The sequence below is a fragment of the Anopheles maculipalpis genome, chromosome 3RL (assembly GCF_943734695.1).
Source record: "Anopheles maculipalpis chromosome 3RL, idAnoMacuDA_375_x, whole genome shotgun sequence".
In the NCBI taxonomy this organism is placed as follows: Eukaryota; Metazoa; Arthropoda; class Insecta; order Diptera; family Culicidae; genus Anopheles; species Anopheles maculipalpis.
Genome location: NC_064872.1, coordinates 51802277 through 51827098, shown reverse-complemented (window position 1 = coordinate 51827098; position 24822 = coordinate 51802277). Strand labels below are relative to the sequence as shown.

General features: G+C 41.6%; 5 protein-coding genes across 6 annotated transcripts in view; 3 read left to right on the top strand and 2 right to left on the bottom strand.

Annotated features, from left to right (window-relative positions):
- Positions 1–24822, top strand: part of LOC126561728 (protein hu-li tai shao) — a 272847-nt gene that overhangs the window by 36974 nt on the left and 211051 nt on the right. The gene's annotated exons all lie outside the window — the stretch shown is intronic.
- Positions 571–1529, bottom strand: LOC126562752 (J domain-containing protein CG6693). The gene is made up of 2 exons (XM_050219330.1): positions 1430–1529; positions 571–1337 (listed from the first exon to the last, which is right to left on the bottom strand). Exons 1-2 carry the CDS (start codon positions 1521–1523, stop codon positions 571–573), a joined length of 861 nt encoding a protein of 286 aa, XP_050075287.1. The 5' UTR covers positions 1524–1529.
- LOC126560756 (J domain-containing protein CG6693-like) lies at positions 2121–2957 on the top strand. The gene is made up of 2 exons (XM_050216710.1): positions 2121–2211; positions 2293–2957. The coding sequence occupies exons 1-2, from the start codon at positions 2121–2123 to the stop codon at positions 2955–2957; spliced, it is 756 nt and encodes a 251-aa protein (XP_050072667.1).
- Positions 9190–12495, top strand: LOC126562045 (uncharacterized). Its single transcript, XM_050218456.1, has 2 exons — positions 9190–10543; positions 12224–12495. The coding sequence occupies exons 1-2, from the start codon at positions 9224–9226 to the stop codon at positions 12464–12466; spliced, it is 1563 nt and encodes a 520-aa protein (XP_050074413.1). The 5' UTR covers positions 9190–9223; the 3' UTR covers positions 12467–12495.
- Positions 13028–23842, bottom strand: LOC126562067 (scavenger receptor class B member 1-like). Of its 2 annotated transcripts, none has more exons than XM_050218477.1 (7): positions 23756–23842; positions 16760–16923; positions 16445–16696; positions 16174–16374; positions 15699–16098; positions 13301–13548; positions 13028–13231 (listed from the first exon to the last, which is right to left on the bottom strand). In XM_050218477.1, the coding sequence occupies exons 1-7, from the start codon at positions 23829–23831 to the stop codon at positions 13028–13030; spliced, it is 1545 nt and encodes a 514-aa protein (XP_050074434.1). In that variant the 5' UTR covers positions 23832–23842. The 2 variants fall into 2 exon arrangements, 1 of the variants encoding a protein (XP_050074434.1); XR_007607066.1 differs by having other exon boundaries at positions 13095–13231; positions 13301–13533; positions 15695–16098.

Here is a 24822-nt window from a genome sequence, read left to right as displayed (position 1 = left end):
ATATATATATATATATATATATATATATATATATAAAAATATTGGTCAAATGATACACCTCTCTTTTTGGCCGTGGTTTTATTTTGCTTTTCTATCTGAATTCCTCTTAATTAATGTGTGTTAAATTAATTATAATTTATGCGCAGAATATCGTCAATCGCCAATCGTAAGTGGATAAGTATAGCAACGTAAAGGGCCAATCGTCGTTGGCTAAACTATGAGGTGTTCCATGCTAGATGGACGCAGCTGATTATTTCTTCGTGGCTTAACGACCTCTACTCTAAGGCCACGGCGGCCATCGAATGGCTCACTAGACTTGCCGATACTACGTAGTTGGATAGTCAGTCCTCACTACGGGGGGATGGTACGAATGAGATTTGAACCCCGGTCCCGGCGAAACTGTCGCCTACACCAGCTAAATATTTATATTTACTGATTTCCTTCACTGTAATTTTACAGACAATCCTCATACAGAACGCAACAAATATTTCATACAAAATTCATAAAGTAAGATAGTGCATTCTACATGTGTATCGCTAAATATTTCCTGATTTTGTCTACCCTGAGTATCTATTTCGATGATCTTGTCTTTCTGCCTTTAGTAGCTGCTGCTGTTACCTTTTTAGCGGGCTTGGTTGTGCTTTCGCTTTGTTTTCGCTGTATTTTTCGCTTTTTCGGCGGTTCCTCGTCAAGCTCAAACAGATCGTCCGACTCATCCTTGCTGCTACCATATTTGGCTTCCAGCGACTCAATCAGGGAACTGAATGCACTCTTTCGCTTGACCGCAATCTGCTGTTCGAGTGCAGCTGTGCTCTCCTGCTGCTTCTTGATTTCCTTCGCTAGCTTGGCCTCACGAGCATACTTCTTGTGCCGACGGTTACGCTTCTCTTTTGGTTCCTTTGTGAAGATGGCATACTCCGGTACCTCCTCTTGGTCTATCATTTCTTGAACGATTTTAGCGATGCGCGGTTCATCCTCGCACGTCATGAATGGGACCATCTGCATCATATAGTTGATGCAACCTTTACCGCCAAGGTAAGCACGCTTGATGTCGATCCGTTCCGTCTCCGAGCCGGTATAGGTTTTGTGGTAATTTTGGATGTCTTCCGTGGTGACCGGCTTGAAAACCTTTTGCCACATATCCATCCAATTGGTGGTAGCATCGTCATCATCATCGACGACTCCGCGTTCATCGTATATAGCGCGTGTATCCTTGTCGCTAAGGATGTTGTACAATTTGCTAAGCACCTTAAATTTTTCGGTCGCCTCCTTTTTGTCGCTCTCCGGCACACGGTCAGGGTGTGTTTGTAGGGACAGTCGATAGTAAGCTTTCTTTACTGTAAAAACAAAGGTAATCACCAATCGCGATATGTTACCGTTACCCGACCCGACTTTATCTTTCATATCAAGTTTTACAGTACAAACTTACATTCCTGCACCGGCACCTTTTTATCCACATTAAACAACTCGTAAATATTTCTCGTGCCATAGTACTTTTCACACATATCGAGCGTTCCCGACATTTTGTTGAGCGTTTTAGAATGGGAATGTACTCCACAGAATTCTCGAAATGCTAGCGATTTCGCAGAAGAATGGCAATAGCTTGCAATTACCGGAGCTTCTGTTTTGTGTGTGGTTTAGCGGGAAAAATAACAAAAAGCCATGACAGCAAAGCGAAATTTCGCCCCAGCTTCCTCCGTCTTGTCAATTATGAGGCTGTAGTCAATATCTGATTTGTTTGAAAAATAACGAATTGTGTAAACGATTTGATAATCACGTTCGATTTACTAATATTTATTCGTATATTTGAACAGAAAAAAATTCCAATCGTGAACACATCCACACAGGGCCTAATATATTGAAAAAATAATTGCAAAACAAATGAGATTGTAGCGCTATCTAACATAATTATCTATAAGCAGCCAGCTTGATTTTAGCCACCGTACAGAGTGCCACTTCACCTTCAACAACCTTATGTACGTTATTCAAACCCATCCACTCGGCGGCAACACTGCATTCAAGCAGATTCCAGGAATTTCAGTTCTTTGGTTTGAGCGCCCCTTCAGTACTGCGACACAATTTTTCCCGGATGGAAACCAAACGCGTTGTTAGCACTGAAAATGTCTGCCCAAACGCTGGATGCTTGTGAGAAATATTTCGGAACGAAGAATATTTACGAACTGTTCGGTGTGGAGAAAACCGAGAAAGATTGTAGGTAGCAAATTTGGTCCTCTCACATCGGGGAACATACCGATCCTTGAATATCGTTTCATTTTGTTTTTGATTCTGTAGTCCGGAAACGATACTATTGGCTCTTGCTGCACAACGACCTAGAGTTGATTTCCGCGAGTGAAAAAGCAGAGGCCATCGCAAAAGAGCAACTGCTCAAAACATTGTACAACATCCTGAAACATCCGAAGTCGCGCGCTGAATACGACGAAAACGGCGTGGTCAATGCTGAACTCGAAGCTGCCGTGAATCGGGCCGCCGAAGGACAAATGTTCCACAAACCAACAACTGCGGAGGATATCGAGATGTACCGTGGGTGTTACATTGGGTCAGCTAAGGAACGGAGCGACATCAAGGAAGTGTACCTTAAGGGAAAAGGCTGCATGAACTACATGATGAAAAATCTCCATTTTATGGCGTGCAAAGATGAACCTCGCCTTGTAGCGATCGTACAAGAAATGATCAATTGGAAGGAGGTACCCGTGTACGAGACCTTCACCAAGGAACTGAAAGAGAAACGCACCCGGCGACACGCAGCACATGCCCGCGAAGCTGCCATGGCCCAACAGATGCAGGAGGAGAAACAGTGTGGGTTGGATCAGGCTGCTTACGAGCAGAAGATAGCAGAAGAGAGAAAAGAGGCATTCTTCGCCATGATTAGTTCGATGGAAGCACGTTATCGGGACAAGGGAGAAGTTGGTATTAGCATCGATAGTTTGGGTGAATAAAGGGCTTGATTCTTCGCGAGGAAGTTAGGTAGCATATAACGTTTTAGGGAGAAGAGGCACAGGTCTATTCGGCAAAGGAACTCCGTAGCATTGAATTAGTTGAATTTCATTATCATTAAAAGACTCAAAAAGCTTCACCTCATACACGACTCCATGCTGCACATGTCCTTCCACTGAGTTTCTACCTGATCATCCATTCGACATACTGGTGTGGCCAGTACTCCAATCTGTTTCGAGAAAATTTCGGTCTTGGGCTGATCCAGCCAACGAGCTCGCCTGCTCCTCTTCGCATCGTGCCGGATGGGTCACTGACGAGCACTTTGCTGGCGGGGCTCATGTCCGACATCCTCATCACGTGCCCCTGCCGGCTTGGCCTACCGTCAGGATATCAGGCACCACCAAACAGCTCAGCTAGCTCGTGGTTCATTATCCTTCGCCACACGCCCTGCTCGCACACACCGCCAACGATAGTCCTTAGCTGCCGTTCGAAAATGGCGAGTGTATTGGCGTCCTCCGTGAGCATAGTCCAAGACTTGTACCCGTAAGGGACTACTGGATGTACAGGAGTTTGTGGAGTCCATAGTAGGCACGATTCCGCTGAACAATTCGCCTCCGGATTTCGCTGTTTACGTTGTTGTCCGAAGTTACGATTGTACCAAGTTAGTAGAACTCCTCTACCACTTCAAGATCGTCGTCGTCACCTGATATTCTTCTTCCGAGTCGGGCTCTACGACGGTCAGAGCCTCCGGCAAGCAGTTATTGGAGAGATCGGATGAAAATCGTGCCTCGGATATCGAAGCCCGCGCTTCGCATGACACCCTCCTGAGCGGTGTTGAACAACAAACAGGAGAGTCAGTCTCCTTGCCTCAGACCCCGGTGAGATTCGAACGATTCCGACAGCATGCTCGAAACTCTCACCTTGCACTGCACCCCGTCCATAGTGGCCCTTAACAGCCGTACTAGCTTCCCAGGTAATCCGTACTGGTGCATGGTGATCCATAGTTCGGTCCGATCTATGGTATCGTAGGCTCCATAGATCGTGGTGGGCAGGGTGTATGAAACCCAGTTTCCACTCGTCTGGTTGTTCTTTCCACTTCCAAATCCTAACAACAAGCCGATGCATGATGGCTGCAAGCTTCTTCGAGCCCATCTTGAACAGTTCGGCCACCAGCCCATAGCTGCAAGCCGAGATGTTCGGTCAGAGATGACGGGGGCACCTCGTCATCGTCAAGCTAGCAGACGTAGTACTGCTCGCCTCTGCTTTCTGCGTCTGGTTAGATATCTCATGCATCTACTTCGTTAAGGTGTCTGTCCAAGTAGCACTTCCACCTGTTGATCACCTCTCGCTCGTCCGACAGGATGTCTCATTCCCTGTTGCGACACATAGCGATTCTGGGAGTAAAAGGAGGATAGCTGTTGCATCAATTACTCGTCCAACTCTTTGAAGCTCTTCTTGACCCTGGAAGAGCCGGGTCTGCTGCCACCACAGCCGTCTGTAGTGTTCCACGTTCTGCCGAGTCTCACGCCGATGGTTTGCTTCACCATAAGTCAATAGTCTTTGCGCGACATCGCCTCGGGTGGTTGTGTCGTTCGTCAGCTGGTGGGTACTAAAATTTCCTATCGTGGGTTTAATAGCCTCCTCCCGTCCGACCTGATCGTTAAAATCTCCGATGTCAATCTTGACGACGTCTTGTGGACAGCGGTCGTACTCCCTCTCTAACTGCGTATTAAAGTTGTCCCTATCGTCATTGATGCTGCCAAGGTGTGGACTGTGCACATTGATAATGCCCAGATTGAAGAACCTTCCGCCGATCTTCAACCAGCATATCTGCTGCTGACGGGAACAAACCAGATGCGAAGCATCCGCCGTTGGATGGACCGATCACTCGAAGGACTGACCGGATCCAAAACTCTCTCGCACAGTTTCTTGTGCATTGGATCAGAAGGATAGGCTTATTTCCTGGATCGACCAGGACCCCTTCCTAACAGTGGGTACGCGCATCTGTTGACAACGCGTTGGGATGACGGGCGTCACCGGCCTTCCTTAGGCGAAGCGGATTAACCTTCTTCCTTGCTGCGCTGCGGGTGCTGTGAGGGATCCGAAATTGAATGTCCCGGCTTTCCAATCGTTGTCTTTTTTCAGATGCGTAGACCGTTAACACGATTCGAAATTCTTTCGTTACCGTTCGTTGCAGTGCAACGAACGAACGTTGCAGTGCAAGGGCCCCCGTCTTCTTCCAAAGTCATTGATCGCTCCCATTCCTTATGTTTACTTAAGTGTTCCAGAAATGTTTGTTAAATCGATCGTGATAGACTAAATAAACATCGAAATAAAATGAAATATGGCGGTGGCAATAGCAATGGGCTGCGGTCGGGACGCAGCCATTAACACCAATCATCAACCCGAGACTACTGGTTGACTGCAGACATCCCAACCTGGTTTGATCGGAATCGTTGAGCTAACAATAGACATATACATAGAGGGGCTTCTTAAATACACTTGGAATAAGGACACGAAGGTTCAACGAAGGAAGCCTCCCGACAGTACGAAACGAAGAATAGGTGTGATACGATCCACCGGTTCCGGCAGCCACAACAACCCACCAGATCGGCAGTAACAATTGCGATCAGGCTGCCGACACTGGAGACATCTCCGGAGTGGATTATAAGAGCAAAGAAGACTCTTATAATCCACTCCGAATTTATAGATTTATAGACTTTATTGAATTTGAAAAAAATACATGTTTAGTTTCTGCAAGTTCTACACTACTATAAGTCTAACTAACTAACTAACTTGTCAATATAATTACTTTAACTGATCCTAGTTGTTAGCTTATCAGCTAATTCCAACAGATGCCCGTAGATTCGATTTGCTGACATGCACTGTCTGGCGCTGGATTGGTCGAGGCAAGGACAAAAATTAATGCGGCGAGTTGGCAACTCCGGCACCAAAATGCAGAGGCGGCGGTCGTCAGCAGGTGACAATTAAACAAGGGAGTAATCCTTATACTCTCTAGAACCTCGGAAGGAATCTTGAGCCTTATTTGTTGAAAGAAAAATCTAACTTGCGTTTGGTTTTGCGTCTGTCCAACGTTATTGTAGATGTATACGCTGGAATGTGGATGAAGTACTTCGTACTTTAGCGCAACGATTCCTCGCCGTTAGCAAAAAATTCTTGTAAGGCTTGTCTAACAGGTTCGTTAAATCAAGAAGATTGAAATGCTTTTACATTTATTACATAAATTTGCTTCAGAAGATTGCTACTACCATGTTTGGTAGTTTGGTTGGTTAGCTAGTAGGTTTATAGACATGAAGTATTACACTTCATTCGCATCCTATCCTGGAATAGAAACCGTAAAAAAATTGTAAAACACCCACATGCTGATTTCCTTGGCGCTTAACTAACTAACTATAACTAACGAAACTACTAACGATGTAATATGCATTAAGTGTACCGTCTCACATTTTTCTCACGACAGTCCTCGATAGAGTCCTATATGACATGCTGCGAAACCGTGAACTGCTACCTCGCTATCCGGCCGGATCAAGTAAAGTAAAGTGGAACCTGTGGAAGATGCAGCCGTGGAGATGAAGATGACCATGTGTTGGAGTAAACGATGAAGATGTAGTTCTACCAACGAAGGCGAATGGATCTTTTAGTTTTCACTCGTCGTTTATTTCGTGCAACATGTTAATGTCAATCTGAAATCATGTCAAGTCAATCTGAATCAAATTGATATAGTTAAGAAATTAATAAGGAATTGTGGAAATGAAGACAAAAATTCAATGTTCCCGCTTTCTGCGCTCTTGATATTATTATCTTAACTGAATTGATTCATTCAACAAACCAAAGTAAATTCACAGGAAAAATATGATTGTCCAGATTTAACTGTTCGAAAATAATGAAATTCAACTAATTCAATGCTACGGAGTTCCTTTGCCGAATAGACCTGTGCCTCTTTTCCCTAAAACGTTATATGCTACCTAACTTCCTCGCGAAGAATCAAGCCCTTTATTCACCCAAACTATCGATGCTAATACCAACTTCTTCCTTGTCCCGATAACGTGCTTCCATCGAACTAATCATGGCGAAGAATGCCTCTTTTCTCTCTTCTGCTCGTAAGCAGCCTGATCCAACCCACACTGTTTCTCCTCCTGCATCTGTTGGGCCATGGCAGCTTCGCGGGCATGTGCTGCGTGTCGCCGGGTGCGCTTCTCTTTCAGTTCCTTGGTGAAAGTCTCGTACTCGGGCACCTCCCTCCAATCGATCATCTCTTAACTCCAGCATAACCCCATTTTATTTTTTCATCATGTAATTCTTGCAGCATTTTCCCTTAAGATGCACTTCCTTGATTTCGCGCCGTTCCTTAGCTGACCAAATGTAACATTCACGGTACATCTCGATATCCTAAGCGGTTGTTGGTTTGTGGAACATTATTTCTTCGGCGGCCCGATTCACGGCAGCTTCGAGTTCAGCGTGACTTCGGATGTCTCAGGATGTTGTACAATGTTTTGAGCAGTTTCTCTTTTGCGATGGCCTCTGCTTTTTCACTCGCGGTAATCAACTCTAGGTCGTTGTGCAGCAAGAGCCAATAGTATCCTTTCTGGTCTACAGAATCAAAAACAAAATGAAACGATATTCAGGGATCTGTATGTTCCCGGATGTGAGAGGACCAAATTTGCTACTTACAATCTTTCTCGGTTTTCTCCACACCGAACAGTTCGTTCGTTCGTTCCGAAATATTTCTCACAAGCATCCAGCGTTTGGGCCGACATTTTCAGTGCTAACAACGCGTTTGGTGTCCGTCCGGAAAAAAATGTGTCGCAGTACTGAAGGGGCGCACGAAACCAAAGAACTGAAATTCCTGGAATCTGCTTGAATGCAGTGTTGCCGCCGAGTGGATGGGTTTAAATAACGTACATAAGGTTGTTGAAGGTGAGGTAGCAGTCTATACGGTGGATAAACCAAGCTGGCTGCTTGTACCTAATTCTGTTACATTGCGCCGCAGTCTCAGTTGCTTTGTTGTCACAATTAACGATAGTTTAATTAATTGGGCTTTGTATTAACTTTCAATACGAATGTAATAAAAATAGCATCCGCGCATACCCGGGATAAGGCAAAAAACAGGGAGGAAATGCCTTGGTATTCTAGTTTATTATAACAATCAATATTTAAGGTGTTGATAATGTATTTCAAATCGTCACTCTTAAAATTAATAATTAAAAAAAGTCATTGTGGTGAAGTATCTTCGATACGGATTTGATCTGTGCAAATGTACGTATAAACGCAGTACGAACTTGGCGACCACACAAACTACACAATGGAGCAATGGAAAAATGGCTGGAACCGTAATTTTGATATATTGTTTGGTTTCACGTCGATTAGAAAAGCTTGAAAAGCGCTACAGGTACAACAAAAACATTAGTGAGATTAACATTCCACATAGGTTTCCGAACCAATTTTTTTTTCTTTTTTTCGGTCAAGTTTGAAAGTTCTGATAACTTCAAATTTCTTGTAATTTTTTTATTGGAAAAAAAATACAAAAAACTGGCAGACATCCTAGCTCGGTAACTCCAAGTGTATGAAACGAATAGTAATAACTTTAATTTGTTTTCTATTTGTATAGCAGCGCCTTCAGTGCTGCAGAATGAGTTGCTGAGACCAACGCCTCATATTGAACTTTTTCGCCTTGACAGCTGTCATTTGGTATTGCATCAGAAACGAAATCGAAATTTTTCAGCACAAAATGGCGAACCAAAACAGCACGTAGCAGCATCGCGAGTGAATTAGAACGAGAAAACGCAGCTAATAATGGAAATACCCGCCGAAATTATAGTGTCGGACGAAACATTTTGCATCTGGAAAGGGTGTATTGTGAATAGTGTAAATCATTTGCAGCCATTAAATCGTTGGAATTTGCAACACTGTACAAGAGCTGGTGTTGGTGTTGTTGTTGGTGCGACGGAACAAAAGAATCAGTGCTTCTCGAAGGCTTTGTCGTCGAACAACGTGCAAACTATTCTACGCATAATTACGCTAATGTTATTGATGCTTCACACTGCGATGATGACTAATGCGATGCATTTGAACTTCGATGCCGTGACGTCCCATCGCATGGAATAATAGAAGGAGCTATTTTTCCCCGTGGAGAACGCCGAATCTTCGTGTGTGATAGCTCTATCTGTATATAGAAATTGCTACTTTGCTGACGGTGATAGTAGTGCACCCGAGCAGTAGTAGCTGTGTAAATATTAAAACGTGCGCAATGCTCTCCGAACGCAAATACTGCTACTGCCATCCGTCGTCTGAGGATAAGCACAGCCCAGTGTCGACCATGGCGAGCGAGGTATTGGGTGAATGGCCCAAACAACCACCACCGCAGCACAATTGTCCCGTACCAGATGTTAGCGAAAAGCTGGCCAACCTTAGCCTGGTTGACCCCGAACTTCCCGAAGGGGCTGCTTCATACACTGCACACAAGCGACCAAGTATAATCGAAAACGCAATCAGCATGTTAAGCAACCTTTTCGGCATACCGCCCCGTAACGGAACAAAGCTAGACATGGAACCCTCGTCACATTGCTTGGCCGAAAAGGAGCAATATTTAAAGCAAGCGTTCATCCCCTCTACACCCTGCATACCAATATTTGAGACGAACAGAAACGGCAAGGGTCAGCTGACAGTGCCGCTGGATTACGGTAGCACTGTGGAGGATATTTCCATGACCCCGGCAGGCGTTTACGTTGAGGAAATGGCAAGCAGCGAGTGTAGCACTATGCGACAGGGTCGTGTTCGCAAGCGGCGAAAGGAACTGTCCAAAGCTAAGCAACACGCACACATGGGCAGAGAGGCTAGTGGGAAAGGCTGTGATAAAAACCGAAAGGAGAAGCAACGGCACGCTCTGCGAAGGGACATCTTGAGCGATAATCGAGCCTTATCGTTCGACGATTGTTACGGTTACGATTACCGGGAGGCAGTGCCCAGCAAGCCGGTGGACATACACCCGCTACCACAACGTTGTCTTGCGGCAGGTTTCAGTCCTGCGTCGACTGGCAGTGTTGGAAGCTTTCAAGACGCATTGCAAGATCTTGCTGCAGTGGACAATGAACAGCTGGTCACGGCCTCCGCCAGTGCGACAGTTTGCCCTGTGTCACCTCGCTGCAAACCGTCACAAAGCGTCCCTGATTGCCAGGAAAACCAACAGAAATGTGATATGGAACCTAAGCCAGCTGGATATGTGGTGTTCACGGAGTACGATGTGTTTACGACCCCGTCGGCCAGTCCTGCTCGACGGCGTCCTCGTAACCTGTGTGAGGTTTTTAGCTACGCTTTGAACAACCTTCAGCCATCAGCAGATGACAGCCAGCCGGAGGATGATGAGGATGAGGAGGAGCTTGATCATAGTGATTACACCAGCGATGACTTTACGGAGGACGAGGACGGAGAAGCGCCCATCTTGGGGGGTGTCGATGAGCTTGAATATGATGACGATGATGACGACGACGACGACAGTGTCGTTTTCTGCGAAGATTACGACGACCTGAACAATGATTCTAACTCTTCATCTGGATTCGATGAAAGGAAGGTACGTGTATTTTTTATTTTTTTTATTTTGTAATAATTTATGGCTACATGTGTAAATCTAACATTTTAAGCCATACGGAGAATCGTCGCAGGAGATAAAATAATTTGATTTAACCTTTATTTAGATGTACGTACCAACAAACGCCAGTTTTTGCAAGGCCAAAGATCATTTATTTTTGGAGATCGTTGACACACTGCGCTAAGATTGCGTACATTTACAGCTGATCTTTCGTCATTCAGTGAATCAGCAATCGTTGGGGAATTCCATCACCACCATTCATGAATTGTTTGGACATTGAAGCGATGGTTAATATAGCTTAAACTGATGCAATTGTTAATCATTTTGTGTTGTAAATTAATTTTTTTAGCTTAATTTGTGTTTTTTTTTCTGTGATGGTTTGGTCGTGTGCAGTAAAGAGTCCGTGTGATGTACAATATGCAACTTGTTTACGTTTGGATTGTTGTATGCGTGTTGTCGCAATCGTTGTCGATGTGTGTATTTGTGCATGCGTGGAGTACTTTAATCTACAGTTGACCTTCTCGTAGCGAATCGAAGGAATCCAGCGTGTTCGTCAGTCGTTATTCGAAAAACTCGCAATGTAACAATTCCTCCCACGCCTAAGTAACGGCCATACAAAGTCATTTTTTACCAACCAAAAAACCCAATATTTTTTGTATTTATAATAGTATCGTTGCAATATGGCAATGCCCGTTGTAAAGGAATGAAAAAATCTTTTGTACTTGATTTAATTGGTGAAAAAAGACCAATATGTTTTACAGTTGTATATTTAAAAAAATAAGACCATAGTCATCTATTCATAAAAAAAACTTTAAATCTAAATATACGAAATATATAAAAAAATCAAACAATTGCTCGCAGGCAGGATTCATTTAACATAAAAAAGTTTTATATTGTCCGGTTGTCTCTTTTACTACCTGTAGTTTTTAAACGAATTTTATAATAATTTACGTTAAACATAATGCATTTTGTTAAGTGGGCGAATAGTTTTGATATTTGAAACTTTTTTCAACCCAGTAAAATCTATGTAACAGTGTGCGTAAAAATAGAAATAAAGTGAGTAAACGTTTTTTTTAATTCTCTACAAATGTTTAGAACATCACTTTCACTTAGCTTTTCAACTTTTCCAGTTATTCTTGAAAATAACTATTTGCCCTATTCTTCAGTTACGCACGCATGTACGTCATTAACGTGACGCATATGTTGGAAGCGTGTTTGCGTCTTCCGGATGATGCTACGGGCACGTGGGGAAACCGTATGCTATGCTTTTGACGCTTGCTGCGTTCCTTTCAAACAATTTATGCCATTCATTCACCTGTTACGTTTACTCCAGGAGCAAAATTGTAGCAAAAGATTTTGTTTGTTCAAATGAAGATTTTCGGAACGTTTTAATTTGATCGATTTTTTAAAAAAGAATTACGGTCTTGTTTGCCTTTGTGACGTGCACCGATTTCCTTGCAATGAAATAATGTAAATGATGTATCTCAGTTTCAAAATTTGTGTTGTAAAAAACGTTTATATTTCGAGCTGCAGTTAATGTTTGTCGCATATTTATTGTGTTTTGTTTTTGCTTGGTTAAACCTTGTCGGATTGAATGATTAAAATATACTAACTTCTCGTTTCGCTTCACACCCGCTATACTATTTCCTTTCGTTAAATCAGGTGCGCTTCAACATGAAACCGGTGGTGCACGTGATGCGAGCGTGGGACTTTGCTTACCGACAGGCGCGGAAGGGGGATTGGGAGATGGCAGCCAGAGACCGTGAACGATTCCGGAAGCGGGTCGCCGATCTAGAACCGGTGCTAGGACCAGCACTACAGCCAGCGTTACGTGATAAAATTTATGCCGAACGGTTTAGCGGGCAGGACAAATACGCGCAAGATCTTAAGCTAGATGTGAATTAAAAACTGAAAGTTCCGTTCGTTGTTTAGCAATATATACACACACGATATTTTCCTACAGATTGTTTTGTTTGCTTTTGGACCCATCGTTACACAGGTGTCCAAGAAAAAAAAGGAGCAAGATATTCTGCACATATATAAAAAGGCGTTTACCATAGGGATCGAAAAGAAGTGAAGTTTTTTTTTGCATTATATTTATACGTTATTTTGCTTTAATTTAAAAAAAACCCTATAGCATTGTTTAGATTTCCACCCCTTTGTAGATATTGTAAGAATTCCAAATCTGTATACACATTGGGAAGAATAATTTTAGTTTAGCCACAGTCTTTGAGTTGTTGATAATTTTAAATACCATTCATAAGCATAAAATAAAGAGTGTGAGATATGGCGATAATTAAGAATGAAAATAATCAAAATCATTACATAGCAAAAGCACATTAGGGTTCGATTTTATTTATCTGGTTCTAACGTACGCGACTTATCACAAAACAGATGGCAGATAATGACTGGTGAAGGTATGAAGGTGTTAACACTGTACGCCGTATATTTACATCTCGCATCGCGCTACAGACTGGTCAGTTTGGGTTTCGTATACTTTGTCGGTGATATCCTGCCCTGCATTTTATAGCGTGCTGCTTCCCGGAACGCAACCGTTAGTAGCAAAATGAAGGACAGGTACAGCACGTAAGGCAAGTATGGTTCGATGCTTTGTGTCACGTGAAATGCTTGCAGTGTTCGGACGATGTAGGTAGGCAGTTCTCTTTGATGCTGTGCAAAGAAAGACGAATGTTTTAAGTATACACATCTCGAAATGTATTTAAGTAAAGATTGACTTACATATTCAATCCAGAACATTGGAATGATCATATCGCTGAAGCGCCTGATTTCTGCTGGGTAGTTCGTAAGTGTCGGAATGGCAAGATTAGTCTGGGTGCGGGCACATTGATCCAAAGGTATGCCAAAGGATGGATCGACTATTGCGTAGCTGTGATGCTGTTCTCGGTTGGGTTTCATACCCGCTATCTTGTACGCCGTGGAGAAATTGCGTGCATAAAAGTGTGGACTCGTCGCTACAATAGGAACGTCTGGGGGGAGAGAATAAGAAATTAAACCATTGTAGTTGCGCTTGATTGGTATACACTTAAGAAGACTGATCTCAATACACTTTTAGTTGCAAGTAAATGTGAAATATGGAAGTTCAGGTGTACATCGGTTTGCAACGTTGTGGTCTGGTATTTTAGTTTAAATTTTTGTAGCAGTATGGCTAAGGCGTTGTTGAATGCTGTTTTATTCATAAAGGACGGCCAGACCGTATTGCTATGTTAAATGCTGTAGAGAATGTTGAATGTTCAAATTTAAGATATGCAAAGGAAAGCAACTAATGTAACGAACAGATTCAAGAACAGACAAAGTACAAAGGATTTTTATAAGATATATATTTTTTCTACAGATTGCCATCCACTGTTGGGTCCGCGAGTGCGAATTTCAAACCGAAAAATGTTCCTCGCTTGGTTAAAGAACATTTCTTATTATGACTAAGTATGACGGCACATCACCGTATTTTCGAGTTAAAGAAAATACAGATTTTATAAAAGATTATACGAAAAATTTAGTTGTTTAGACTGGAATCCTCTCAAGCAAACAGAAAAAGCAGGTTTATGGCTACCAAAGTCCCACCAACGGTTATCTTCTTATGATTATATGAAATTTTTGCTTTGAAAGAGTTTTTCTCACCATTTGGTGTAAAATCAAAATAAATTTTGTTGCAGTTTACAAGCAATTTTTGAGTAAAATGTATTAAAAGTATCCTCGTTTAAACGTATTAAACGAAATCCTCGAATAATGTAAAAAATGGTAAAAAAAAACTAAATATTTTTTAATCATGAATATCTTTTTTTGTTCATTGTAGAACGGCCAGGCCGTGTAACCTGAATATTATTTATATCTTTGGAATAATATGGCAATGCATGTAAATAAAACGTTTCAACTGTGAATTGATTTGATTCTCCTCACATGGCTAGGCTAGATTAATAACGTTTAGCTATATCCAATCAATTTCACTCATATAACAATAGTGATGGGAACGTTCCATTTTTTTCGGAACGGAACGGAACTAGTTAATGTTCAGAAATGGAACGAAACGAACCTGTGCGGTTTTTCGAACCTACATGAACAAAAAATGATAAACGTTACAGTGACTGTTTGTGCGGGAATTGTCAGCCTAGTCTGCTCGTCTACCCAACAATATTGTGGATCATTGACCATTCTTCCTTAGAGAGAGCCACAAGCTTGACTTAATGATCTTCACGGTCACGGCAGCCCTCGAATGGCTTGCTAAACTTGCTGATACTTGAATATTCAGTCTTCACTACGGGGGAACTGTCCTGGATTCACTTCCAGGATTAACTTGATTTTACAAACCCTAACAAGCGTTAACATTGCTTTGCTACTTTCAGCGTAGCATGAAAAAGAGCATTATTCTATACGTTTTTCTATGTACTTATGCTAGCAAAATATGCAACGGTAATTGCAAGAGTGCAGCAACAGTGATATACTGCAATGGTATGCATTTTTGGGATAGGTTAAGCTTGACCTACTGATCCACTATCTATGACGTCCTAACGATAATGCTCCTCCATCCAGTGGAAAGGGACAAAGTATGGGCAGAGATAAAGAAGCCATCCATCCAAATCATCATTAACTGACATTGACATTCTTTAGCGTTAAGCATAACGATCGTTCATTACCGGGTCGCAAGGTATACGCGTCCTGCATGCCAAAGTATATAACAGTTTTCACATACTTTTACGCTCTTCAACCTAACTTCGGTTGGTTCGCTACTGTTCGAGTTAGGCGTAATACATGCATGCCTTTACTACCCTACTAGCTCCGTTGTGCTTGATGTTTGATAATTGCTGCGCTCGGCATTTGGCTGATTTTAAGCAACAGCTATAACGTGTTGAGCGCTTGGAAAGACTTGAGGAAGGGGAACGGTTTCAGTCCGGCTGAAAAATCAACATCAGTGACTAACCTTGCTCTACATTAATGCTTTTTTTGTTTGTTTTTTGTTGCCTCAGAGTGTTCGAGCATGAAATTGATATTTAAATCGCGGTAATATGTCTTTGTTTTACATTGCACATTTTACCAGCCAAAAAAACCTTGTAGATTTGCTGTCGGTTTTTATGATGATAGCAATATTATACCTTTCCTTGAATCAATTTAATGTTTCACTCACCATGGGAACATTTGGACGTATCCGTCATGCCATCCTCAAGCAATCCAAACTGTCCTTTATAGCAATCAGCGGTACTGTTCGGCAATCGATCGTACGAATCATCGGGCAGCACATATTTGTACCCCGTTAGTGGTCCTTTCTGCACCTGTCGATCAAAGTACAGTGGCACTGCTCGGCATAGTGTTTTGCGCCAGTAAATTAGTACCGAGTGTTCGTCCAAGTTTTGTGGATACGTGGCACCCTCGGATGAGTTCTGAATGGAAGCGAAGCAATCACCTTTGGCGAGACTGAATCCTGGCACCGTAGGTTCGTACTCGTATGTGTTCATCTTGAAAAACTGTTCGTCACCGTACTGTTTACCGTACCGCACGTTTACATGATCTTCATGATCTTCGTACATCTGGAATCGAAGGGTTTAATTTAGTATATTTAGTGGCATGAAATTGATATTTGTAACGCAGAGTTCCGTACGTACCGTTTTTAATACACCAACATTTTCTGACGGAACCATACCCGGGACGAACTTTCTGGCCTGGTTCAAGAATGGCGGCCTCGTATTCCATAAGTAGTCGTAAATTGTCATCCGGCTGAACACCGAATCGCCGGATATGGAGTAAATAAACTGGAGCCCACGCTTCATGAGGTAACTGTCGTTTTCCATTCTAGCAGCAACACCCTTTCAACGGTAATAGAATACGTGACTAATCAGTTGATATCTTTTTCCAGGGGCGCTGCACAACACCTACAAGCAACGATATGTTCGGTACAACGATCGTTTTGTTCAATATTCCTGGAACATTTCGATCCGGCAAAAACATCAGGCGCCTCCTGGTAATGTAGGATATTGTGGAATTGTGCTCATGAAATGTAACGTTGTCGTGCTCCAATATTTCACGGTACACGATTGGAACCACTTCGTCCAGTATGAGCTGATCATCTAGACCGTCCATCCAGCGGTCAGAGTTGGTGACGTTGAAGATGAATATTCGACACGTAACCTGCAACATGTGAAGGGATTTTAATGAGACAAGCTTAACTGCAATCAATGCGCTTCGACATACCAGCACGTCGTCTGTCGTTTTCCACCATTTGAAGTAAGGCATACTCTGTCGCATTGTCAATCGGTCATCCAGTATAAGCTGTGTCGGTTTATAGATATGAACAAACAATCCTAATGTGAAGCATACAATCGCGAGTGTGGTAGTTAGGCAAATAATACATAAACCTGAAATTGATAGGCAAAAAAAGGAAAGCAGGTTGATTTTGTGTTATGTTTTATCGTCGCCTCGTAAGGAGTCGATGTAGAAAAATCCTGCCTGACGTTAGCATGTGAAGCTCTGTGCTATCATTTTTATTTTATTTCAATGCATGCATTTCAATACACTGGAAGTTGTGGCTACAAGGATATGTTTAGCAGGGTTGTAAAGTAAACCCTGTCAGGAGTGAGTTATGGGATGCTCAAAATGGAAATAACCTTATCAGCGGCATTTGGGAGATATTTTACATGCGTCAATATTGTTCGACTAGTGACTAGGTGTGGTACAACGGCTCGAATGGTAACAACCGCAGGTAGTAGTAGTAGTAGTAGTGCATATTTATTGATTCGTTTTGTTTAACAATCTTGTTTTGCTATTGGTACCGCTCTTAAGACCTTAACTCAATGTTGTGGGGATTAACTCGCATTACGAATTTGGAACATTTTTACATAATTTGGAAGTTTGAATAGGGAAAAATTGGAAAAAAACCCTTTTGTTTAAATTTCACTTATAACTATCCTCCACCTAAGTTCTTAATGCTAAAAGTAAACCTAACTATGTACAAAAATACCCCTGCGGGCATTTGGAAGTATTTATTTTTCAAGGAACTCTTTGACTTTTTGCAATCCGGCAATCCTATGTATTTCGTATGTACTGTGCCATGGGGGGAGGTCGAGAATTCTTTTTAACATTTTGTTTTGGAAAATTTGTAGTTTTTGTTTGTGAACACTGGCACAGTCTGCCCATATTGGCGATGAGTGGAATATTGCTGGTCTTATTACTGTAGTATAAAGTAATAATTTGTTTTTTTACATTAAGTTTAGAGTTCCTATTTATGAAACTATATAGCGTATGTGCAACTTTTGATCCGCTTAGGATTTTTTCTTCTATATGTTTCTTATATGTTAACCTTTTGTCTAGAAATACACCAAGATATTAAACATCGTCTTTCCAAGCAATCTCCCGATCACCTATCTTAAGCATGCGATCTGGAAGATTTTTAACACTCGTACACCGGGAGAAAAGTATGGCTTCTGATTTGTCTTGATTGATTTTTAATTTCCATCTAGTGCAAAAGTTTTTGTATTTTCTGATTCCATCATTTAAGGAGTTGATGATTATTTTAGGATCCTTGTCTGAGCAACTCATAGCGAAATCATCAGCAAAACAGTATTTTTTTACGGGTTTCATTTTGGGTAGATCACTGGTGTAAATATTAAAAAGGATGGGTGATAGCACACTGCCTTGAGGCAAGCCTGCTAATGGATGGAAATAATCAGATTTAGATAAATTTAGTTGAACAAAGCAATTTCGGTTGGATAAAAATGACTGTATAATAAGGATAATTTCCGGAGGAAAGTTGAGCTGTATCAGTCCTTGGTGCCACACTGTATCAAATGCTTTCTCCAGGTCTATCATTACAAATCCGGTTGATTTTTTAAGGTCGCGTTGGGATTTTATGATTTTTGTTAGTCTATTGATTTGTTTTGTGGTTGAAAGCCCTGGTTGGAAGCCATATTGGTAAGGTGGGATGATAGCATGAAGATGAAGATGTTTAAGGATTCTTTTTAGAATGATTTTTTCTAGGATTTTTCCCAAGCAGCTCAGAAGACTGATTGGTCGATAGTTTTTAGGGCTCTTTTGATCTTTTTTTGCTTTGGGGATTGGTAAAATTTTTGCAATCTTCCAATCTTGCGGAAAATAGTTGAGTTTTATACAAGCGTTTATGATAAACGTCAAATAAATGATCGCATGATTCGGTAGCCGTTTAATTGTACGGAACAACCGCAGGAATAATTATTTAAATATTAGGTTGGGGAAAAAGAAATCCATTATTTTTTCGGTAGATGGCTGTAGTGATCGATATCTCGTAAAATATCGATCAAACAATTTTAAATGTATGCTCGTTGTGAAGGTAACAGTTCGCACTAAAAGAATTCGTTTGCAGTTTTTTGTTTTGTCCATTCAGTTCTGAGTTACACGGCGTTAAAGATGGAAGTCAACAAAGAGGAAATTCGGTACATTTTACAGTTTTTCTTTGATAAGGGCAAAAAGTCAGGCGGCTGAAAATGTGAATAATGTTTATGGTCCCGATACTGTAACAGCTAATTACGCGCAATTTTGGTTTCGTCGATTCCGTTCGGGTTTTTTTGACGTTAAGGATGCCCCTCGCACAGGCAGGCCCGTCGTCGAAAATGTCGACAAAGTCACTGAAATCATCGAAGTGGACCGGCATGTTAGTAGTCGTAGCATCGCCCAGGAGTTAAAGATCGACCACAAAACAGTTTTAAACCATTTGCACAAAGTTGGGTTTAAAAAAAAGCTTGGTGTTTGGGTGCCACACAAATTAACACCAAAAAACATGATGGATCGAATTTCCATCTGCGAAGCCTTGGCCAAACGTAATGAAATCGACCCATTTCTTAAACGGATGGTGACTGGGGAAGAGAAATGGGTCACATACGTCAACGTTATGCGAAAGCGATCGTGGTCAAAGCGCGGTGAATCAGCTCAGACGGTGGCCAAACCGGGACTAACGGCCAGGAAGGTTCTGCTTTGCATTTGGTGGGATTGGAAAGGAATCATTTATTACGAGTTGCTTCCATATGGCCAAACATTAAATTCAGACATCTATTGTCAACAACTGGACCGTCTGAAGCGAGCAATTGACCAGAAACGGCTAGAATTGGCCAACAGAAGAGGTGTCGTGTTCAATAGTTCCGTGTTCCATTTTATTTATTTTTTTCTGACGAGTCACTACTCGTCAGAAACTCCGGGAGCTTGGTTGGGAAGTTTTGATGCATCCACCACACAGTCCGGACCTCGCACCAAGCGATTACCATCTTTTTCTTGCATTGCAAAACTTTTTTAAGTGATAAGAAATTGGCATCAAGGGAAGAGTGTGAAAATCAATTGCTGGAGTTTTTCGCTAATAAGGACCAAGACTTTTATGAGAGAGGCATAATGAAGCTACCACTAAAATGGCAACAAATTATAGAACAAAATGGTGCATATTTGACCTAAATCGGACAATGCAAAACATGTCAAATAAAGTCTTGAAGTTCACGTAAAAATAATGGATTTCTTTTTCCCCAACCTAATAGTTCTGTTGCATAGCTTAGCAAACCCTAGGGTTGAAGATCAACGAGGCAAAAACCAAAATGATAGCGACCCTGCTAACTAACATTGATTTATGCAGGGGTGTTGTACAGATAGCTGATCACACCTTTGAAGACGTCCAAAACTTTAACTAGGTGGAGTCAAAAGTTGGCACCAATAACAACATACACGTTGAATTACGCACAAGAATACTGGTTCTGAGCAACATGTTTATATTGAGAAAAGGTCTCCAAAGACGGCTTTAGCACATCAAATTTGTCCAAAATTGACCGGAAGATACTGAAAAGGATTTATGGCCCCATATGTTTGGAAGGACAATGATGAGCTCTACGAGTTGAACGATGATCTTACCATCGTCCAGCGATTAAGACTCGATTTATTCCGATTGGGTGGCCATGTCATTGTGAACTTTATCGAGGATTGTTGTGACAGGCTAAGCAGTTGCAGCACCTGATCAGTAAGTTGTTAACGGATGCATTCAAAAACCGATTTTATACATGATTCACGTAATGATCCTGAATTTGAGAATAGCTAACGTGCTTTCCTTATCTTATAAGACCGGCCATAGGGCCGGTCGGAAGGAGGCAAAAGTTTTTTTTGTTATATATTTTTAACAAAATAATATTTTTCCACTTCTTTTTTATGACGGCTCATTGCCTGTATAATTAAATTTTTCAACTTGGGCGGTCGGATGGCGAAGGCTACAACGGAATCGATCCTTACAAAACAGAACCGAGAATCAAATCCCATTCGGGTAGTTCCCCCGTAGTGAGGAGTTGACTATCCAACTATGTGTTATCAGCAAGTCTAGTAAGCCATACGAGGGCCGGCGTGACCTAAAGGTAGTTAAGTCAAGACGAAGAACGTTTCAACCTAGTCATGTAAACGCTATATGGCGAGAACTGGTAAACTCATCTGGTAACTAAACATTGTGAGTCACTGCGTATATAAACTAAAGCGTACTTGGAATCTCAGCTTTGAACAACAGGATAATTTGAAGTATTTGTTTATCGATCAGCATTGACCAAAACAAGAAGCCAAATCCCATTCGTTAATAGATCTACCAAACTTGAGTCGCAATATCAACATTACTTTTACGTTGTTATCACTCGCACAGCGTGTTTTAATGGCGTTCTCATTTCTTCATATGAAATTTGACCCCTACAGACCCCTTCAAACACAGGACAAAAAAGTTATAGTAAGGTAAGAGCTCTGTTCGACCCGTCTTAGGGCTAGTTAATAGCTTTTAAACATAAAAGAAAACCTATAACTATAATCATCTACAGTGGATTCCTTTCCATTAGGAGACAGAAAAAGAATCATCATAATAATAAAATATTATGATGCATAGTTGAAACCAATTAGTCATGACTTTAGAATTTTAATTAATTATTTATTATTTAATTACATTACCGTATCACGGCTTGTCTCCCTATTGTCATACTTTATAGTTTCATACAACTGCTTTACTAAAAGTAATAATTTGATTGCCTAGGATAAAAGGTGATCAGCGCTCATCGGTAAGCAAATCAAGACAAATTTGCACAGCATTAGAGTAAGAAACGTTTGCACAGCATCAACAAATCTACTAAATGCTTCTACAGATTATTTATTATTTGTATTTAATTATATTTGTTTCCCTTTATCGCTGTACAAATCTTAAACAAAGCTCAAATCTTCCTTATACCTTATCTTTACAAAATCAGACCTACAAAAAAAAACAAAATATGAAAACGACACAATGAACAAATAACAAAACAAAACATTTAACATAAAGAATTGAAATCTAATAGACGAAAGGTGACCTAGCAAAAATGAAACTGGAGTGAGGAACAGAAAACATTAAATTGACGCTGACACAGATGGAAAGGCTTCGAAGCACCGTAACGATAGAAGAGCAAAACCATCAATTACCCTCTACTCAACGCCGATCTTCCAGTGACACCAAACTCAACATCCAGCATCGAACTTGGTAGAATGGAAGTGATGAGCTTGTACGGCCAAGAAACTGTCTGAACTTGTTCAATTTTCACAATATGCGTTCTACAAGTAAGACTCCAAACGGTCGAGGCGTATTCCAAAGAGGAACGAAAAAGACAGGAGAACAGAACCTGAAGACAAAGGATCCATAATGTCCTGAGTTAAGCCCCAAAATCTAATCGAATTTCAAATCATAACTATGACACCCAGTCTTCTCTTTTCTAACGTGAGTTAGTATTCGTCAGTCTTTCTCCTTTCTTAGAGTAGTAAGTATCTTAATTGTTGTTAAAAAAAGATCCATCAGAGAACGAACGATCCGAGAAAGATGGTCACGTCCTTGCTACCCATCCTGCACAAGATTCTGATGCATTACACAGAATAGTCAGTAGCGGATCTAAAGGGGGACAGAGTAGGTGGTCGCCTAGGGCCCCGATAGCTGCTGGGTACAAAAGGTCTAGTAAAAGGGCGCGTTAGCAACTTGGCAGTAGTAGCTTCATACTAAGGGACTCGTAAAGTGGCCCCGCATGTGAGGATAGGGGCGTCGTATGTGTTAGGGACCTTGTACGTGAAAAGGAAAAGAGACCTCCTTCCCTCCACCCTGCCGACGTTAAGAACATTTGATTTGAATATCATATAGGCTCCAGCATCCATGTCGCCTGGAGCCTCCAAAGATCGCCGCTGAAGATAGTTATAAGACACCGGCTCTCCGCATTTTTTTTTCGTTTGTTTATACAGGCTTTGAGTCTCTGTGACTACATTCGCCTCTCTGATACTCCGCATCAAATGTTCTGGCGCATGTTGGTGGCGTGAAAAAAAAATTGTAAACGCTTATTCGCGATAGTTTCGCGATCACTACTCATTTATGCAATAGATTCTATTCTATAAATTGTTACTTAATATTTCACATAGCTTTTGTAAGTTAAACAAATATCTTAGCACTTAACCACGTGCATTGCCTTTGGTGCTAATTTATATTGCAAGTTAGAATTGAGCAGCTAACCGAACATTGCCTGATGAGCGTCTATTTTTGCTACTGACTTATACATCGATATGGCCCTATCGAGACACAGCACAAAAGCACATGCCATGTATCTCATAATCCATGCGGCAATATTGTAAACGTAAACACTAGCTGCAGTTGTTCACAAACGGTTGATTTGATTACTATATTGATTATCAAAACAATAACGTGCTGTAGTCGTCGAAGGTCATGCACGCATCGAAGAGATAAGCGTTATTGCAGCAGGGTGTGTTTGCATTATGGTTACATGCCAGACATGTGAGCAAAATCAGTGCAATGTGCGGTCAGTATCAATTATGGCCATTTACTACGACCATATTTACTGGGGATTGCAAACAGGGAAGCGCCCAGGATTAATCGGAAAGAAAATGCTCATGTGGCTCATGTAGCCACCATGAATCTCCAATAATTGAAGTAAAAATGCTTACATTTTTTCATGAAACACAAACTGAAGTACTAGATGTACCGATATGAAATAAGATTTTTTTCCGTAGCTTGCTCTTTTCTTCGGAAGAGAGTTTTCCAAGCGCTTATCGCTTACTGTTAATTGCTTAGACTATGGCGCAATCATGCTTTACTTCCTATTGGAAATAACCAACGCCGACTAACGTTTCTGGTTTGCGGTTTACTTTCATCTTAATTCAATGTTTCCTACTGTAAACAATTCGGACGATCGTTACCTTTGGCGTGTGCTTCTTTCCTTCGAGGAGGAAGATGAATTGGAATATTGTTGGCTTTCAGTAACTTAACATCCATGATTAGCACTATATTCCGGACAAGACAATAAAGTAGAACGTCGCAGAATCGTATGCACTAATGTCTGTCACCACATGGAAGAAATGTTTTTACAATCACTTGTCTGTCAGAGCACTTGCTTCAAGCACTTGTTGTAACAGTCTATAACGGTACGCCGTAGCAGGATTCTCGCTTCACGTCGCTTCTGCACTAACAGGCTGTCTGAACAGGACTGGTGGACATCCCAGCCGGGTGCGATTAAAACCCAAAATATGCCCACAATAATGCAACTATCGCGTATTCACCTCTTATCAATCCTGTTTAGCGATGCCGCGTCGTTGTTCCTCGCGCGATCATCACCGCCTCATCGGGGCGGTTAGGTGCCCTGGTTGTGTGCGTGTTTTGTTTATTGTTTTACTGGCAGAAATGCTTCGTTACTATTAGGGATTGATATGTGATACGAATGCTGGGTGTGATTGTTTGCAAAAGTGGCGATGAATTCGCTAGCGAGAGGACCCAATGCAATGTTGCGAGTGAAGCAGGCAAATAGCTGGATTGTCACCTTCCTGAGCGATCGGTTTGCCTCAAGCGTAGCATCTTAAAATGTGATTTAAAAGTAATTTTCCATATACGTGATAAGTGTCTCATCAGACATGCTTGCGTTTGCCTGCTGCAAATGCTTCTGTTGATTCCAGCTGTAACGAGTTTTGAGGATGATAACGCTAACGAATCAATAGAGTTATCGAATGGGTAAAAGTTAAAGATACGGTGAGATAGACTGACACGACCTCGAGTGCTCACCACAATCAGATCCGCGTGGTGTTCGAGCCAGAGTGTGTTCAATATTGTTGCGTAATTCGTCAGAGCGCCATTATGCTCTAGATTTGTACTACTGGCCAACTGCACATGCCATTGATATTGAACCCCTTCGGTGTGGAGAATTTAGCACAACAACATTGACCACCACCGAATGAATCGGTGCAGAATGAACCGAATCGTATCGATAGCAGGT